Genomic DNA, 20,453 nt, shown 5'->3' with positions numbered 1-20,453 from the left:
TCAGCTGCATCAAGCAAATACTCCTTATGGGTTTTTCAACTCTCCACTCTCAACCTTAGTAAATTATTACCTGTAGGCTTTACTGAGCCTCAACAGCTTCTAGGACTTGCTTATGTTCCAATTTCACAAAGCTATCCAACCGCTCTTGGAATATCTTATTGAATCCCTAACACACAACCTGTGCAGTTTAGGTGCCCTCCTAGCAGGACAGCTAAAAGCAGCATTGCCTAACATGGGGTCTACAAACATACGAGAAAGTAACAAGAGTAGGCTACCCAGCCCTTTGAGCATGCTCCGTTATTCAATAAGATTATAGCTGAAGTGATTTTAACCTCAGCTCTACATTGTTGCTTATCCCCAATAATCTTTCATCCCCTTGATAATCAAGAATCTATATAACTCAATCTTCTAAAATATAAATATTCTGTAGCCATTGACTTTTAAAGAAGGGAATTCCAAAGACTATCAACTTTCAGAAAAACAACTTCAAGTCAGTTTTAAATGGGTATCCTCTTATTTTTAAACTGTGACCCTTACTTCTAGACTTTAACAAGAGAAAGTAACCTTTCAACATTCAACTAGCCAGGTCCCCTCAGGATCTTGTGTGCGCCAATTAAGTCTCCACTGTCTCTTCTAAACTTGAGGATTCGGGCCCAGCCTGACTAAAATAATCAGCTCATTCCAAGTATTAGTCTATAAACGCTATTTGAATTGCTTCCAAAGTACTAACATCCTTCTGTCCTCACATATCCCCAACTTCCAGTTTTCCTGCCTGTCACCTGAGATTCCTCTTCAGTGCCCTTAAACTGTTCTGAGTAACTAATTGAAAATCTTGCAATTAGCCCCACCCATTTTGAGGCATTTCATGCAATTAATTTTGGAATATTGTAGTCTAAATTTAACTACTTTGGAGCTGAGTGAGCCCTCAATGTTATCTTCTCACAGAATGCTGGGTTCAGCAGCACAAAAAAATGCTCATGAAAAGCAGCATTCATGACAGAAGGAATAGTGCAAATCCAACTTACTGTAAAAAAAAACTATACAAAAAAAATTAAAGGATACAAAGAAATGAATAAGGTGCAAAAGGGAATTTAAAAAAAAACTTGATAAAGGATATTAAACCATCAATAAAAAAAACAATAAATCGAGAGCCTAGTTATACAGTCATTCAACACAGTTACAAAACCTTCAGTCCAATCAGTCCATACCAGCATAATCCCAAACTAACAGTCTCACCTGCCTGCGCTTGGTCTATACCCTCCAAATATTTCTTATTCATGTACTTAGCTAAATGTCTTTGAAACATTGTAATTATACCTGCATCCATCAGCTCCTCTACAAGTTCATTCCATACATGAACCATGCTATGATAAAAAAAATTGCCCCTCACGTATCTTTAAATTTTCCTCCACTCATCTTAAAAATATGCCCTCAGTCTTGAAATCCCCCACCCTAAAGACATGCATACCCCTCATGATTTCATCTACCTGTATAAGGTCACCTCTTGACCTCCTAAGCTCCAGCCTATTCAAACTCTCCTTATAACTCAAACCCATCATTCCCAGCAACATCCTGGTAATTCTTTTTCTGAACCCACTTCAGCTTAATAATATCCTTAATAACGTCCTTCCTATAGCAGGGCAACCAGGCTGGACATAGTACTCCAGAAAAGGCCTCACCAACATCCTGTACAACCTCAAAATAACGTCCCAACTCCTGTACTCAAAGGTCTGAGTAACGAAGGCAAACGTGCTAAATGGCTTCTTAACTAGGTGAAAGTGAGGACTGCAGAAGCTGGAGATCAGAGTCTAGATTAGAGTGGTGCTGGAAAAGCACAGCAGGTCAGACAGCATCCGAGGAGCAGAAAAATCGTAACCACCCTGTCTACCTGTGATGCAAATTTCAAAAACTTATATACCTGAACCCTGGGTCTCTTTGTTCTACTACACTACCCAAGGGTCTTCCATTAATTGTATATGTCCTGCCTTGTTTGTTCTATCAAAATGCTATACCTCGCATTTACCCAAATTTAACTCCTCCAGCCCATTGACCCAATTGATCAAGATCTCTATATAATCTTATATGACCTTCTTCTCTGTCCACTATACTATCAATTTTGGCATCATCCACAAACTTACTAGATATGCCTTCTATATTCTCATTTAAATCATTTATATTAATGACAAAAAAGGACCCAGCACTGATCCCGTTGGAAAACAGCTGGTCGCAGGCCTCCAGTCCAAAGAACAACCCTTCACCATCACACTCTGTCTCCTGCTGTTAAACCAATTTTGTATCCAATTGGCAAGCTCATCCTGAATCCCATGTGATTTAACTTCACTAATTAGTCAACAATGTAGAATCTTGTCAAAGTATTACAAAAGTTCAACTAAATAATATTAAGGGGAATGTGGCCTCTTGAAAGTTGGTTGCTCCTGACATTACAATGGATGATGAAAAAGGAAAGCATATGTACGTGGTCATCCATTTTGTTTGTAGAATATAGACAACGCTGAGTATGTTTTAAATATAAGACACGAAGAACTGTGACAGATTAAGAAAACTCCAGTGTCCAGTCATATAAACTGCTAAAAGCTAGAGGGCATAAACAAAAATATAACCAGAAAGACTAATATAATTTTGACCCATATAGAGTCTTAGAGATGTACAACACAGAAACAGACCCTTCGGTCCAAGTCGTCCATGCTGACCAGATATCCCAACCTAATCTAGTCCCATTTGCCAACACTTGGCCCATGTCCCTCTAAACCCTTCCTATTCAAATACCCCTCTAGATGTCTTTTAAATGTTGCAATTGTATTAGCCTCCATCACTTTCTTTGGCAGCTTATTCCATATATGCACCACCCTCTGCATGAAAAAGATGCTCCTTAGGTCCCTTTTATATCTTTCTCCTCTCACCCTAAACCTATGCCCTCTAGTACAGGACTGCCTCACCCCAGGGAAGAGACTTTGTCTGTGAGATAGCTTTGGCAAATAGAGTAAAGGAGAATTAAAAGGTTTTTTTTACAAATACATTAAGGACAAAAAGGTAACTAGGGAGATAATAGGGCCTCTCAAAAATCAGCAAGGTGGCCTTTGTGTGCAGCCGCAGAAAATAGGGGAGATACTAAATGAGTATTTTGCATCAGTATTTTCTGTGGAAAAGGACATGGAAGATATAGAATGTAGGGAAATAGATGGTGACATCTTGAAAAATGTCCATATTACAGAGAAGGAAGTGCAGGATGTCTTGAAACATATAAAAGTGAATAAATCCCCAGGACCTGATCAGGTGTACCTAGAACTCTGTGGAAGCAAGGGAAGTGATTGCTGGGGCTCTTGCTGAGATATTTGTATCATCGATACCACAGGTGAGGTGTCAGAAGACCGGACATTGGCTAACATGGAAGGGTGATAAGGACAAGTCAGGGAACTATAGACCGGTGAGCCTGACGTCAGTGGTGGGCCAGTTGTTGTACATGTATTTGGAAAGGCAAGGACTGATTTGGGATAGTCAACATGGCTTTGTGCATGGGAAATCAGGTCTCACAAACTTGATTGAGTTTTTTGAAGTAGTAACAAAGAGGATTGATGAGGGCTGAGCATTAGACGTGATCTATATAGACTTCAGTAAGGCATTCAACAAGATTCCCCATGGGAGACTGATTAGCAAGGTTAGATTTCATGGAATACATGGAGAACTAGCATTTGGATACAGAACTGGCTCAAAGGAAGAAGACAGAGGGTGATGGAGGAGGGTTGTTTTTCAGACTGGAGGCCTGTGACCAGTGGAGTGCCAAAAGGATCAGTGCTGGGTCCTCTACTTTTCCTCATTTATATAAATGATTTGGAATTGAGCATTAGAGGTATAGTTAGTAAGTTTGCAGATGACGCCAGAATTGGAGGTGTAGTGGACAGCGAAGAAGGTTACGTCAGATTACAACAGGGTCTTGATCAGATGGGCCAATGGGCTGAGAAGTGGCAGCTGGAGTTTAATTTAAATAACTGTGAGGTGCTGCATTTTGGGAAAGCAAATCTTAGCAGGACTTATACACTTAACGGGTAAGGTCATATGAGTGTTGATGAACAAAGAGACCTTGGAGTGCAGGTTCATAGCTCTTTGAAAGTGGAGTCGCAAGTAGATAGGATAGTGAAGTCAGCGTTTGGTATGCTTTCCTTTATTGGTCAGAGTATTGAGTACAGGAGTTGGGAGGTCATGTTGTGACTGTACAGGACATTGGTTAGGGCACTGTTGGAATATTGCATGAATAGGATAAATACACAAAATCTTTTCCCTGTAGGGGGTGAGAGGGGAAAGGTATACGAGAGACCTGAGGGGCAACCTTTTCATGCAGAAGGTGGTACGTGTATGGAATGAGCAGCCAGAGAAAGTGGTGGAGGCTACTACGATTGCAACATTTAAAAGGATGGGTATATGAATAGGAAGGATTTGGAGGGATATGGGCCGGGTGCTGGCAGGTAGGACTAGATTGGTTTGGCATATCTGGTCGGCATGGACGAGTTGGACTGAAGGGTCTGTTTCCATGCAGTACATCTCTATGACTCTATTTATCCTATCCATGCCCCTCATGGTTTTATAAACCTCTATGAGGTCACTCCTCAGCCTTCCATGCTCCAGGGAAAACAGCCCCAGCCTATTCAACCTCCCCCTATAGCTCAAATCTTCCAACCCTGGCAACATTCTTGTAAATCTTTTCTGAACCCTGTCAAGTTTTCCAACATCCTTCCGATAGGAAGGAGACCAGAATAGCACATAATATTCCAAAAGTGGCCTATCCAGTGTCCTGTACAGCACCAACATGACCTCCCATCTCCTATACTCAATGCTCTGACCAATAAAGGAAAGCATAACAACGCCTTCTTCACTACCCTACTCACCTGCAACTCTACTTTTAGGGAGCTATGAACCTGCACTCCAAGGTTCCTTTGTTCAGCAATACTCCCTTGGACCTTACCATTAAGTGTATAAGTAGTTGACCCAGCACCAATCCTTATGATACTCCACTGGTCACAGGCCTCCAGTCTGAAAAACATCCTCCACCACCACCCTCTGTTTTCTGTATCTAAATGGCTAGTTCTCCTTGTATTCCATGAGATTTAACCTTGTTAACCAGTCTCCCATGGAGAACCTTGTTGAACTCCTTACTGAAGTCAAGACGACTGGAATACAAAAGAGTTGAAGCTACACTTAAGCCATACAAAGCCTTGGTTAAGTCCTATTTAGTGTACTGCATTCAGTTTTGCACACTGCTACCCACCACAGATTTGAGAGAACGATAGCTTGATTTGAAGGATTAAACTAGGATGAAAAATTGAAGAAACCAGGTTTGAATTTCCTTGACTTAGAAAATAAAGGAAGGCTTGAAATTATATTGGAACTCTCACAACCTCAAATGGATCAAAATGAGTCATGGCTGAGGAAATAGTTTTCTTTGAACCAAAGTCACTTCCCAGGATAATCAAACTGAGCTATTTGAAAATGACAAATGGAATTGGTCGGGTATACAGAGGAATCCCAGTTATCCGGCATTCGATTATCCAAATTTTGGATTCTCCAGCAAGGGCACAAGGTCCCAATGCTCAGCTAAAATGTGTTATCCAGCAATCGATTATCCGAGCATTTGATCATCCAACAAAATACTCCACGCCCATGTCATTCAGATAATCAAGGTTCCTCTGTACACAGTAAAAATATTTATTCTGGTGTAGAATTCAGAACAAGGCAACAGATTCAAAATTAGAAATCTAGAACTATCTTACTTAATAGGCTGTGGGTATGGGTCCAACTGAAATTTTACAGTCAAGATTGTAGCCTTTTTTCCCAAAACGTTCATTGATGACAATAGACCAAAACTGACAAATGAAGCCAAAATACTATCCACTATTAGATTAAATGATGGGAAAGGGTCAAGTCATCAAAAAGACACTTGTTTCCATCATTATTAGTTTAAAAAAAGAAGTCGATTCCGTATAAGCTATTCTTCATCTGTCTGAAAAAAATACTGTGGTAAATAACTTTGAAGTCGCCCAAGTGGAAATAACAGTCTAATCGCATACATTTGAACAGACTATCACCTCACAAAGGAGAAAGTGAGGACTGCAGATGCTGGGGATCAGAGCTTAAAAATGCATTGCTGGAAAAGCAATGCATTGCTGGAATGATTCCTGAAGAAGGGCTTATGCCCAAAACGTTAATTCTCCTTCTCCTTTGATGCTGCCTGACCTGCTGCGCTTTTCCAGCAACACATTTTTAAGCTATGAACTCACAAAAGCTTGCAGCCATTAAAAACACAAAATGCCATAAAAAAAATGCACAAATCAAATTTCAGTTGTATTTTATTTTTTAACAGGAATCACAAAACTGATGTTTCAAGGTTTACTTTCTCTGTAGATTTGTGTTAGGTGGATTTAGGGGACAGGGTCAAAACTGGTGCTGAGTGTGAATAAGGTAATAAGTATAGTATAATATTACTAAGATCTATTGGTTTCCAAGTACAGTTGCAACCTGTGATCTTAAGCCTAATTATTGACTATCATGAGGTACAGATGCCTGGACATACTGACCTTGATACATACATATTTAGCACTCAAGCACAAAGTAATAATTTTCACAGCATTGTAAACACAATCTTGAGGCACACCCTTCTACTGAAGGTATGTGGAGTGCAAGGACAGATCAACAATGGCTTTTATCAGAATAAGTCAAGAATCAATTCTTGACTATGGAACTGAAGGAGAATAAGAGTGGGGTTACGTTTTACCCATTGGAGGGGTAAGTACTGGGCCACAAAAGAAAATGTTGCAGAGCATATGGAAAGATATTGTTGCTAAGATATTGCCAGGACATCTGATCTTAGGAAACAGCAACAGGTCACAAAAAAATTAATAATTTCACATGGATGGTCCCATCTCACAAACAAACTTCAATAACATTTGAATTGCGACTGCAATACTACTACATTCTCCATATACCCAACCTCATTTCACACCAAACATTTCCTTTCCAGGTAAACAGCCAAGCAATAGAATGGGGAAACAACTGAACAAGGGAAGGCCATTTGTGTTTGGGCAGGAAGTAATACCGGAGTGAACACAGAGTCATAGAGATGTACAGCATGGAAACAGATCCTTCGGTCCAACCTGTCCATGCCGACCAGATATCCCAACACAATCTAGTCCCACCTGCCAGCACCCAGCTCATATCCCTCCAAACCCTTCCTATTCATATACCCATGCAAATGCCTCTTAAATGTTGCAATTGTACCAGCCTCCACCACTTCCTCTGGCAGCTCAACCAGAAAACATTTTTCCTTTGTGTGTGTCAATTCCAGATTCCTTACACATTCACAACTATCCCTGCACCCTCTTCTCCAAATTATCCTCACTGTCAAGTTCAATAGGTCTCATTATTCATATCCTCCTTTGATGATGATAACCTAGTACTTATCATTTTATCATGAGGCACTCAGAGGCAAGATTTACCTCTGTAAATGGGTAATCGCCTTGGGAGTAATCGACAAGTCACCTCATTAAATCCCAACCCCAAGATAGCAACAAGGAGCAGGAAGCAGACAAAACTTGATTTGCTATAATGCTAACACAAGCTTGGGGACCAGCAACACACACAACTTAGAGGCCAGAATAGAACAAAACTTTGCTCAGTCAACTGCATTCAACGCAATGCTACCCCAAGGGTTAAGAACAGAAGCAAAGTCACGTTCATGTTTTCTAATCAACCTGTTCAGAGACGTTAGTACAACCTCTGGAGCAATGGGACTTGAAACCGGGCCTCTGGCTTAGAGGTAGGACAGTACCACCATCAAGGTCACATCCCCTAAGTGAGGCCAGATGGAGACAAGGTCAAACTTAAGGTGGCAATCGACAAGTCTGGCATACCAAATGCCTCAACCTAAAACAGAACTGTTGACAGGTTGTGTCTACGGTTGGAGATAAAGGTCTGCCTCCAATTACTTGCAACAATAGGCAACAAAATAGGAAGGTTCATTAATGAGCACCAGGAGCCACTTTAATTAGTCATCAGAGCCTTGATCAGTTTGGGTCAGTCATTTCGAGCTTCAACTCCTTTACTAAGATAACATTCCAGCATGGAATGCAAGCTAACCAAGACCCCACATTGGCCACCTCAGTTACTGGGGTACTGTGGAAATAAACATGTTCAGTTACTTGACTCAAATTATATTCATTTGCAAACTCTTTCACTGCCGTGCGCAAGTTTCAAGTGCAATGTCACACTAACTTGTTCCCTTATTAACAGAAATGCAAAAATACACCAACCTTGACATAGATAGTCAAAAAGCTGAAAAGGAATCAAAGTATCATTTTGCATCACTATGTATGTCATTCCAGTCTCTATGGTAACCAAGAGGTACACCAAAACCTTTGTGGTATTTTTAACACTGCATTAAATCCATAAAAATTAGCTGCTCAAGTGCACACTAGAAAAACATCCAACTCCTGTCAGCAGGTTTTTTTTTCATTTTCATAATACAGGTGTCACAAAACTAAAATAAAAATCCTGAAACCTATCATGTCACATGTTAATTTACTAAATATAAGTATAAAAGCGTATTTTCCATCTCTTCTTTAAAATAGTGGCATCTATTTGACAATTAAATAATAATCATTTCAAGCTACTGTTTTTCAAATAAAAGACTGCTTAAATTCACATGCTGGATTCTGATTGTACAAATAAAACCAATTTGTATAGCTTGCCAACTCAACTGTTTTTTCCTCACATGATATTTCTGTATTCAATAAAGTAAACAGAAGAGCAATTCAATTTAAGTTCAGAGCTATTTGAAAATTTCCCTTTTGATGCAACATGAAATCAAAAGATATTAGAGAAAAGAAGATTTTCTTTTTCAACTCCCTGAATCTGCTTCAACTAGTGTGCATCCAGATTAACTGTTACCACATGCTTAAGGCTCAAACTCAGAATAACAGCATCTCCTACCCATTTAGAAATGGATCTACAGCGTAAGATGGTAAAATGGGCCCTCAGTGATAAAGCAGAAGGCACTATGAAAAAAATGCATCTTAGTTCACTCAAAAAGTGCTGATAACTACAACATGAACAAACAATCTGAATGAGTCTTGCTCATTATCCTGACAGCCAAATGTCAGACGAGATGCAATCAAGATAATCCGGGTTAGATTCAATCTCAGGTCCACCACCTAACCTACTGTCTTTCCTTCCCTAGCTTAAATCCTAAATTGATATCTATAGGCTTAACTGAATAGAACACTGAATGCCTTACTAGGTATTACAAATCACAGAAAAGACAAGTAGAACAAATGGCCTGTTTATCCTGCTCTGCCATTCAACCCAATCACAGTTGATCTTACGCTGAAACTCCACTTTTCCAGTTGCTCTCCTCTTCCCTCAATTCCGAAAAACACCCAAAATCTGCCTGTTTCAACTGTAAATATATTGTTATGATCCTAGCTAGACAAGTCAGATACCAGAAAGAAATCTAGCTTGATAGGTCATATTTTGTTCTCAATTTATTGTGATGATCTTTCACTAAAACATAAGCACGTTGTAGATTTGGTTTTAACAAGAAAATAAATGAAACAGAAATGGAGCAAACGGGCAATGTAGCACAGTTTGAAAAGTATCAAGACACATCATAACATAACAAATCAATAGAATCTAAGAAATTTTCCTTCCTTGCCCAAACTGTAAGTTTGACATAACTGCTTAATTCCTTCCATTGAATGCACTTACAACTGGGAGCTTAAATTTTCTCAGCTTTGAATAATCTTCAGAGTTCCAACCAAACACTCCATGGTCTGGAAGCTTTCATAAGCTATAAGCCTTACACTAAGGAAATATTTTCCTTAATTGCTTTAAACAATCTCCTTTTCTAAACAAATGATTCTAACACCTGACTTCAGTGACGTGTCCTGTAAAATGAACTAAAAGCTTTTGAACTAAATTTTTTAAAAACTTGTTTATCCTGGATTCTACTACAGTTAATGGGCTTAAATGCTTTCTCTCTTCTGCCATAAACCCTCACAGTAAAAACAAACGATCATTAACAGTCACAACTGCCTAACAAATACTCGTTTAAAACCATGGCTCCAACAAGAGACCACCTTCATTTTTAAACCCCTTCATAAAACAATATTAAAAATCCCATACACCACTAGCTTGAAATCTAAATTCTTTTAAAAGATATTATATCACATCTTTCATCATAATCTTCAATGAGGAGCATCCACAACCCTTCCAATGGAGTACTACAAAGATTTAAAGTAATTTACATAATTTATCCTCATCTTAGTACTAAATTATGGCTCCATTGTCCTGTTTTAGAGCTCTCAACCTCTGTCTACCCTGTCAAGCCCTTCACAACTTGTGTGTTTCAATGAGATTCTTTCTTATTCTGCTAAACACCAGAGTATAGATCCAATTTACTCAACATCTCAAAAATCCACACATCACAGGATCAACCTAGCACACCACCGCTGTTTTAACTCCAATGCATATGCTTCCTTGAATACAAAAGGTCAAAACTGTAGACAATATTGCAGATGCGGTCTCACCAAAGCCCTATACTATTTTAGGAGGATGTTTTTATTCCTATATCCCAATGCCTTGCAATAAATACCAACATGCTATTTGCCATCCTAATTGTATGTTGTACCTCTATACCAACTTGCTATGTCCCTTGTCTGATCACACACAAGACTCTGAAAATCAACATTTAACAAGTTTCATGCCTTTAAGAACAATATTCTACTCTTCTGTTCTTACAAAGCAAAAAATATTATACTTCCCCATGTTATGCTCTGTTATCATTTTACTTGTCTATTTATCTGATCAACCTGTGCCTTCCTCACGATTTCACATGACTTGTATCATCAGCAAATTTAGATACAGTATTCTGTCTCTTTGTCAGAGTCACTAATTTATAAAAGGAAATAGCCAAGATCCCAGTTCTCATACTTTCAGCAGCAAGCTACAGCCTGTCAACTTGAAAATGCCTCTTTTTATTCATACTGTTTCCTGTTTATCAATTAATCCACAACATATGCTAATACATCACCCCAACCCATAGCTAACATTAATTTACATATTCAAAACCTTGAATTTGTGTATGAATTTAAGTATCAAACTCACATCAAATCTGCTTTAAGATAATGGTATAATGGGGTTTTATATTTGAAATCTTGTCAAGCTAATATTTATTTCTTGACTGATCTATAAGGCATATATTTTATTAATCACACTAGCTGTACTCGTCATTGCTAAGGACATGGCAGCAGGCCAGTCATGAGGTGTGGTGAGAAGGAACCCAAAAAGGAAAGAACATGGTAGTTAAGACAACATATTGGAACAAAGTATACAATTTAGAACTTAACTGGAAGTAATGCTTTTCAATATTGAAAAGTTATGCCAGTCTTATCTCACTGACCTCCTCTTGTCTCATCAAATCAATCATGTCCATAATGCTTATGAAGTGCAGGCAGCGATCAGAGTGATCAATCAAATAGGTAGCAAATGGACGATTTTGCCAAAGGCTCCACTCTGACAGAGAGAGTTCATGGATTGCACCACACTCATGTTCCTGTAACATATGAACATCAGTAACTTGGCAATTATGTAGTTAATTTTTACTTCATTTTTTACCACATGATTATAGCCTAATTTTCTTTCAAGAATAAAGGATAATGGACATTACAAGGATTACTACCACAACAAATTTTAGTAGAGGTAGAAACTGACTTCAAAATTTGCAAGAGGTTTACATTTTCAAGGAATAATATTCTAAAGACACAGTAGATGTAGCAGTAATAATGAAGAAAACGTCTCCCATTAATGCACAGGAGCATTAAAAAAAAACACAAACTGAACAGCAAGACAAAAGAAATGCATGAACAGTAAACAAACATTGCATCAAGGACAAGTGTCTTCAAGATGTGAAGGTAGTTGATGAAGGAGAAAGTGAGGACTGCAGATGCTGGAGATCAGAGCTTAAAAATGTATTGCTGAAAAAGCGCAGCAGGTCAGGCAGCATCAAAGGAGAAGGAGAAGGAGAATCGACATTTCGGGCATAAGCCCTTCAGAAGGGCTTATGCCCGAAACGTCGATTCACCTTCCCCTTTGATGCTGCCTGACCTGCTGTGCTTTTCCAGCAACACATTTTTTAAGGTAGTTGATGAAGCAAAGATCACAGCCATTTCATCAATGACCTTCGCTCCGTCATAAAGTTAGAGATCAGGCTGATCATTGCACAATATTCAGAACCACTCGCAACTCCTTCAATATTGTAATAGTACATGGTCCAAATGCAACAAGACCTGGAGAGTATCAGGCTTAGGTCAATAACTAGTAAACAACTTTCGGGCCACACAAGTGTTAGGCAATGACTATGTCCAACAAAAGAGAACCCCACCCTCAACCCTTAACTTTCAAAGTAATTACTTATATTGAATCTCCTCTACTAACATCCTGGGGGTTAACAATAACTAGAAACTGAACTTGACTGATCATAAACACTGTGACTACAAGGACAGGTCAAGGGCTGGGAATTCTGCAGTGGGTAATTCACCTCCCAATTCCTCAAACCTTCTCCAGCATCTACAAGGCACAGGTCAGGAGTGTGACAGAACACACCACTTGACTGGATGAATGCAGTTCCAATAAGCTTGACACCATCTAGAGAAAAAAAACCAGCCCATGTGATTGGCCCCCAAAGCAGCACCTTCAACATTCACTCACTACACATAAAAGCTGAATAACAATACTGTGTACTATCTGCAGGATGCGGGGCAACAGTTCCTCCAGCATCTTCAACAATGTCATTCTGACTTGAAACCAGCTCTTCCTAATCACTATTCCTTCAACGTCCCTGGATGATAATCCAGGATCCTCCTCCCTAACCCATGGGTGTACTTCAACTACATGGACAGCAGCAGGTCAAGAAGGTAACTGGCCATCACTTAAAATGTAATTTGAGCTAGTAATAAATATTCGCCTAGCCAGAGGTGCCCATATCCTGCAAATGAATAAAAGAATATAAAAGCATGTGATCTAGGTGACTTACGGGGCACCAATAATTTAGAATGGGGAGCGAGAATACAGCATTAGTTATAAGGTGGAGAGTTAATGATGCTTCAGAATTAGGACAGCCTACGGATATGGTGTTGAGCAAGGCTGTGAATGTATTTAAGCCAACAAATGCATTAAAGCCTGAAGATGAGAAGTTTACATTTCTAATGCAAGTAAAATCCAAGTATGGGTTTGCAGTGACAGGCTAATGAGGACTTGATGACAGATGCAAGCATCAGTGCATATTGGATGTGCTGACCCTTAAGGAGAGTACAGATCCTGAAAAATGACAAAGGTACAGATGAGAGTTCTGACAGAAGAGCTAGATTAAAGGTGGAAGTGTGCAATTTTTTTTTTTTAAAAAAAAGAGGTGCAAGTAAATGTTCTTTACAAAGAAGAAAGAACAGGATTCAATAATGGTGAACAAACAGTCTGCCTTAATGAAACAGGGTTGGAAAGGCAGATGCAATTGAATGTAATTGAATTAAAAGGTATAAAAGGGAGACAAAGGCAATGGCTTCAGAGAGGAGGTGATTGCCTTGTGGTAATATCATTAAACTATTAATCCAGAGACCCAAGTACCGTTCTGGGGACTCCAATTTGAATCCCACCACAGCAGATGGTAATTATAGAAATATGGAGTGGGGTAAGCAACTTAGTCCTTTGAGCCTGCTCCATCATTTTGTATAATCATAATACAGAACTATTCAGTATCTGTGCACCTCTCTCCACGCTACCTGAAGGAGCGATGCTCCAACAGTTTATGATTTTAAATAAATCTGTTGGATTATAAACTGGCATTGTATGATTTTTGACTTCATCCGTCCCAGTCTAACACTGGCATCTCCAGATCATGGTAAAATCATGGCTGAAGCCATCTTGGTCTCAACCTTCCTGCCCACTCTCTTATAATCCTTTATTCCATTACTAATTAAAAATCTCTCCTCCTTAAATTATCTCAGTGTAAATGATTCACTCTGGAGCAGGAATTACAGAGATTCAAGGCACTTTGAGAGAAGTAAATACTCTTCATTTATTTTAAATCTGCTAATTTTTATCTTAAAACTATGACTTATCATTCTAGATTACTCTAGAAAAGGAAATATCCACCCTAAGTCCACTTTGTCAATTTCGGCTGGCATCTTACATACCCAGTTAGACCTCTAGGGTTGACTCTCAACTGGACAATTTGGAATGGACAACAAACACTAGCCGAGCCAGTGACATCCACATCCCATGAATGAATTTTAAAGAATTTGCTCCATACTATTTATTATTAATTCAGTAGAACAGTACAGGAACAGTCTTTGATTATTTTAAAAGTTTTGATTTCACAGTTCTTGATGCCAAATTTCATACACTATCCTCATAATCTAGTGAATTTTCTGAGAACTGCCTAGAATGCAAGTACATCAATCTTCAAGTAAGGGGACTAAATTGTACACAATATTCCAGGGTGCAGTTTCACTAATTCCTTGTACAATTGCAGCACCACTTCCCTACTTTTATATGCTCTTTTCCTTTATTATTACCTCCTGTACCTCTATACTACCTGTGATCATGTACAAAACCACCCAGATCTCTATACTGAAGCAGTCTGAAGTTTCTCCCATTTAGATAATAAAAGTTGCTTTTCTATTCTTCCAAACAAAATTGATTACTCATAATTATTCATATTAGTTGGTTAAGAAACATAACATTGTAACCTAGACTTCGTGAAGAGAAAGTACTAAACTTTATGTTTCAGCCTCAAATCAATACTAAATGAATATTTTGTGTCGGTTTTTACTGTGGAGGAAGAAATGGAGTCAAGAGAAATAAATTTTGATGTTTTAAAAACAGTTCACATTACTGAAGAGGACGTTTGGGAGGTCTGAGAAAATATAAAGGTAGATAAATCTCCTAGACCTGATCTAATGTATTCCAGAATATTGTGGGAAGTAAGGGAGGAAATTACGAGACCACATGCAGAAATACCTGCATCCTTTCACCCTAACAGGAATATACTGTCTCTGGACTCATTATCTCATTTCTGAAGGCTTCCCATTTTCCAGCCATCCCTTTACCTGAATTGGCGATGCTAAATTGCCCATAGTTTTAGGTGAAGGGGTAAATGTAGGGGAATGGGTCTGGGTGGGTTGCTCTTCGGAAGGTCAGTGTGGACTTGTTGGGCTGATGGGCCTGTTTCCACACTGTAAGTAATCTAATCTAAAAAAAAAGTTTTGCACCTTCTCTAATAGGTACATCCACATACTGAATCAGAAAATTTTCTTGTACACACTTAACAAATTCCTTTCCATCTAAACCCTTAACACTGTGGCAGTCCCATCTACGGTTGGAAAGTTAAAATCCCGTACCATAACCATCCTATTATTCTTACAGATAACTGAGATCTCGTTACAAATTTGTTTCTCAACTGCCCACTGACTATTAGGGGTCATATAATACAATCCCAATAAGGTGATCATCCCTTTCTTATTTCTCAGTTCAACCCAAATAGCTTCCCTGCATGTATTTCCAGGAATATCTTCCCTCAGTTATAGCTTTAATGCTATCCTTTATCAAAAATGCCATTCCTCTTCCTCTGTTGCCTTTCTGTCCTTCCTGTAGCATTAGTATCCTGGAACATTAAGCTGCCAGTCCTGTCCATCCCTGAGCCATGCTTCTGTGATTGCTATGATATCCCAGTCCCATGTTCCTAACCATGTTCATCTGCCTTCCCTTTTAGGCCTCTTGCATTTAAATAAATGCAGTTTAATTGATCAGTCCTACCTTGATCTCTGCTTTGTCTCTGCATGCCCTGACTGTTTGAGTTGCTTCTTTTCTCAACTGTACCAGTCTCAGATTGATCTCCTTGGGTTCCCCCCCTCCCCATCTTACTAGTTTAAATCCTCCCGAGCAACTCTAGCAAATTTCCCTGCCAGTATATTAGTCCCCTTCCAATTCAGGTGCAATCCATCCTTCTTGTACTGGTCACTTCTACCCCAGAAGAGATTCCAATGATCCAAAAATATGAATCCTTCTCCAATACATCAGCTCCTCAGCCATGCATTCATCTGCTCTATCATCCTATTCCTGCCCTCACTAGCTCGTGGCACTGGGAGTAATCCAGATATTACTACTCTCGAGGACCTCCTTTTTAAATTCCTGCCTAACTTTCTTTATTCTCCCTTCAGAATCTCATCCTTTTCCCTTCCTATGTTGTTGGTTCCAATGTGTACAATGACATCTTGCTGGGACCTCTCCCCCTTGAGAGCATTCTGCACCCTCTGAGACATCCTTGAACAAGCATTGGGTAAACTGCAGCAGTGCAATATATGGATGGCACATATTCTGCCTCTGTGCTCTGGCGGCATTACTACTGTGTTGACCAATTCTCAAAAACCCAACTAGGATGTGCCAGACTGGATGGTCACAAAGTGATGAGAAAACCAACAAAAGGGGAACGTTCATCCTCACCAATCTAACAAGTTGCAGACTCACCCATAAGTGACAGCTTTGGTAGGAATGACCACTGCTGAGGCGGTGTGAAAACAAATGGTCTCCACACTGAGAACATCCCTGAGCTATGAAACATTATCATCATGCTAAATGGGGCAGATCCTGAACAGATCTTACAGCCCGAAACTGGGGAACCACAAGACACATTGTGGTCAAACACAGTTCTGCCTGTAATGGCTCAATCTGTAATCTCTTGGCCCAATATATCCCTTATTTGATCATATCATCAAGAGACTGATCATGGTCATGTGAAAATTCCTTGGAATTATGTTTGAAGCCTTTCACAACAGGAGAAGTAATCGTCTTGATTTCTCAAACTGCTCTGCCAGAGACCTCAGGCAGTAAGGTACAGTAATAAAAAATAGAAAATATGGAGTAATTCAGCAGGTCTGGCAGAAACTATAAAGAGGGAAACTAGTGTTTTGAGTCCCATGATACTTTTTCAGAACTGACCAGGGCTAAAAACTGTTGGTGTTTATGTTGTTGACAAAGGAGAAGGAGGAACAAATAGAATAGATGGTGAGCGTGCCATGAACAAAAGTCAAAGTGAATGCTAATAGTAGTAAGGGAATGATCATAATGAAAAGGTGTTAAAGGATAGTTTCAAAAAAAAGTCAGCTTTGCTAAGAACAAACCAAGTAAACAAAACATAGGTGGTGTGCGGAAAGGACAAGGTAATCAAAATGGAGGGCAGTGTTCATGGCTGAAGTTGTTGAACTCAATGTTGAGTCCTGAAGGATATAAATTACTTGCACAGAAGATTTAGTGTTGAATTTCCAGCTTGGATTGGGCTTTACTGCAAATCCAAGAAAATCATTTTGGTCGGCATGTACCAGTTTGGGCAAAGGGCATGTGTCTGTGTTGCAGGACTCTAGGATTCTATAGTGGACTTATCCTGGTTCAAACAACAATGCTGGACATCATGCCAGGATCAACACAGACAAACTAAAAATAAGGTGCCAACCTGATGAAACTACAACACAGGATTATACACATCTTACATAGGGTGGGGCAATGGCCTAATGGGATTATTGCTGGAGTGTTAATCCAGAGACCCAGGTAGCGTTCCAGGGACCCAGGTTCAAATCCCTCCACGATAGATGCCATAATTGGAACTCAGTAAACTCTGGAAGAAAGAGTTTAACTCCATTGTAATTGTAATTCTTGGAAAAGTCCATCTGGTTCACTAACGTCCTTTCAGCAAGGAATCTACCACCCTTACCCAGTCTGTCCTACATGTGACTCCAGACTTATACCAAGTAATTGACTCTTAGCTGCCCTCTGGGCAATTAGAGATGGCTTGGCTAGTGGCACCCTCATTCCGTGAATAAATTTTTAAAATTACACATGTAATGGAGCAAATAGAAATGACTAACCAGAGAAGAAGTATTCATAACATTCCTATTCTCAATGGTTGGGAGGCATACTAAGTTAGTACAAAAAACAATATTGAAAAGGAGCAATCACGTTCACTGAAATCCTGAATGATCCCTCTGGGCCTTATTCTGCGGTTTCAGCATCATAGATGCCAGTCTTCAGCTAACTTGATTCACTCCATATAACATTGGGGGAAATGGCTGAAAACACTGGATGCTGCAAAGGCTCTGACAATACTCGAGCAGTAGTACTGAAGATTTAAGCTCCAGGACTAGCTATGCCTCCAGCCAAACTGTCCAAGTATAGCTGGAACTCTGACATCTGTACCATAAAGTCCTGGTTCAAGTCTCCCTCCAGGCATGGAACACACAAACATCAAGGCTGACCCCCACTCCGGTGTAGTACTGAGGGAGTGTAGCACTGTCAGAGGTATCCTCTTTCGGATAAGATGTTAAAGAAAGGCCTTATCTGTCTGTTCAAGTGGATGAATGGCACTATTTTTTAAAGAGCAAGAGCATCATGGTAGCTCAGTGGTTAGCACTGCTGCCTCACAGCGTCAGGGATCCAAGTTCAATTCCACCCTCAAGCGACTGTGTGTGGAATTTGCACATTCTACCCGTGTCTACATTGGTTTTCTCTGGGTTCCTCCCACAATCCAAAGATGTTCAAGTTAGGAGGACTGACTATACTAAATTGCCCATAGTGTGCAGTATAGGTGGATTAGCCATGGGAAAGGCAGGGTTATAAGGATGGAGTGAGTCTGAGTGGAATGATCTTTGGAAGGTCAGTGTGGGCTGAATGGCCTGCTTCCACACTGTAGGGATTCTATTGCTAGTGTTCTAACGAACATCTATCCTCTGAACAACACAAACACAGATTATCTGATCATCGCCATATTGTTACTTGCATTGCATTGAGAAAAAATGTTGGCAGATACATAGATTTCAATCTGTAATGCTGATACAACCGATGCAGAAAAGCTGAGATAGGTTTTGAGAGAAGAAAAAGGCATATTGATTTAAGTGGAGGTAAGTGCCATCCTACAGGGTTCAGTGCTGTGGCCACGTTTATTTATGGATACAGCTAAGATTTGAGGTATGCGGAGGTTGGTGAGGTGGAAGGTGAGGACCGGGGGAGTGGGGGGTTTGGTCGCATCGATATAGCGGAGGAACAGGTGGGGCGTGGTGCCAGTATAACAACGGAAGATGGACTATTCCACATACCTGACAAAGAGGCAGGCGTAGCTGGGTCCCATGCAGGTGCCCATGGCTACCCCTTTAGTTTGGAGGAAGTGGGAAGATTGGAAGAAGTTGTTGAGGGTGAGGACCAGTTCAGCCAGGCAGATGAGGGTGTCGGTGGAAGGGTACTGGTTGGAACAGTGTGACAGAAAGAAACGAAGTGCATGTAGGCCTTCATCATGGTGGATCGATGTGTACAGGGACTGGACGCCCATGGCGATGATGAGGTGTTGGGGGCCGGGGAAACGAGGAGGTGAAGGGCATGGGTGGTGTCCCGAATATAAGTTGGGAGTTCCTGTACTAAGGGTGACAGGACAGTATCAAGGTAGACAGAGGTGAGTTCAGTGGGACAGGCGCAGCCTGAGACAATGGGTCGACCGTGGAATTCAGGTTTGTGAATCTTTGAGAGGAGGTAGAATCGGGCAGTGCGGGTTCACGGACAATGAGGTTGGAGGCTGTGGATGGGAGATCCCCAGAGGTGATGAGGTTGTGGAAATTATGGTTTGGTGATGGGAGGTGAGGTTGTGGTCGACGGGGCAGGAGGAGGTGTCTGCGAGTTGGCGCCTGGCTTCAGTGGTGTAGAGGTTGGTGCACCAAACTACTACTGCTCCCCCCTTGTCTGCGGGTTTGCTGGGGTTAGAGTGGAGGGAGTGGAGGACTGAGCATTATGAGGGCAGAAGGTTGGATTGGGTGAGTGGGATGGACAGATTGAGGTAGTGAATGTCACGGCGGCAGTTTGACATGAAGAGATCAAAGGCAGGTAACAGGTCAGCACGTGGTGTTCAGGTGGATAGGGTGTGTTGGAAGCGGGAGAAAGGGTCCTCAGTGGTTGGACGGGAGTCTTGGTTGAAAACGTGGGCCCAGAGGTGAAGGAAGAAACGCTCAGGATCGCAACGTGTGTTGAACTCATTAATCTGGGATCGTAGAGGGATGAAGGTGAGGCCTTTGCTGAGGACTAAACATTCGCCCTCAGACAGGGGTAGATCTGGGGGAATGGTAAACACACAGCAGGGCTGGGAGCTAGGACCTTGGGTTGGAAGTGATGTCATGTGTGACGGCGGTGACGTTGCAGTCTGGTTCTCAGTGGATGACTTGAATGGTGGCAGAAGCGACATCAACGATAAGAGTCTTCTGTGGCCAAGTGAGTGATGTGTTTGGGGTGGAAGTGGCTGCGGCAGCAGCAACTGCGGGGGGGGGAAGTAACATGCAGAGTAAGCATCGCGTCTGTGCTTGACA

The 20,453-nt window shown here is 40.6% G+C and overlaps 1 protein-coding gene across 7 annotated transcripts in view; it reads right to left on the bottom strand.

Annotated features, from left to right (window-relative positions):
• Window positions 1-20,453, bottom strand: part of fancm (FA complementation group M) — a 172,992-nt gene that overhangs the window by 74,084 nt on the left and 78,455 nt on the right. For all 7 annotated transcript variants that reach the window (XM_043697329.1, XM_043697330.1, XM_043697328.1 and 4 more), the window contains one exon: window positions 11,465-11,617. In XM_043697329.1, coding sequence (XP_043553264.1) covers window positions 11,465-11,617 — 153 coding nt within the window. The remainder of the gene's footprint in view (window positions 1-11,464; window positions 11,618-20,453) is intronic.

Source organism: Chiloscyllium plagiosum, chromosome 10 (assembly GCF_004010195.1).
Source record: "Chiloscyllium plagiosum isolate BGI_BamShark_2017 chromosome 10, ASM401019v2, whole genome shotgun sequence".
Taxonomy (NCBI): Eukaryota; Metazoa; Chordata; class Chondrichthyes; order Orectolobiformes; family Hemiscylliidae; genus Chiloscyllium; species Chiloscyllium plagiosum.
This window is presented reverse-complemented; position numbering and strand designations above follow the sequence as displayed.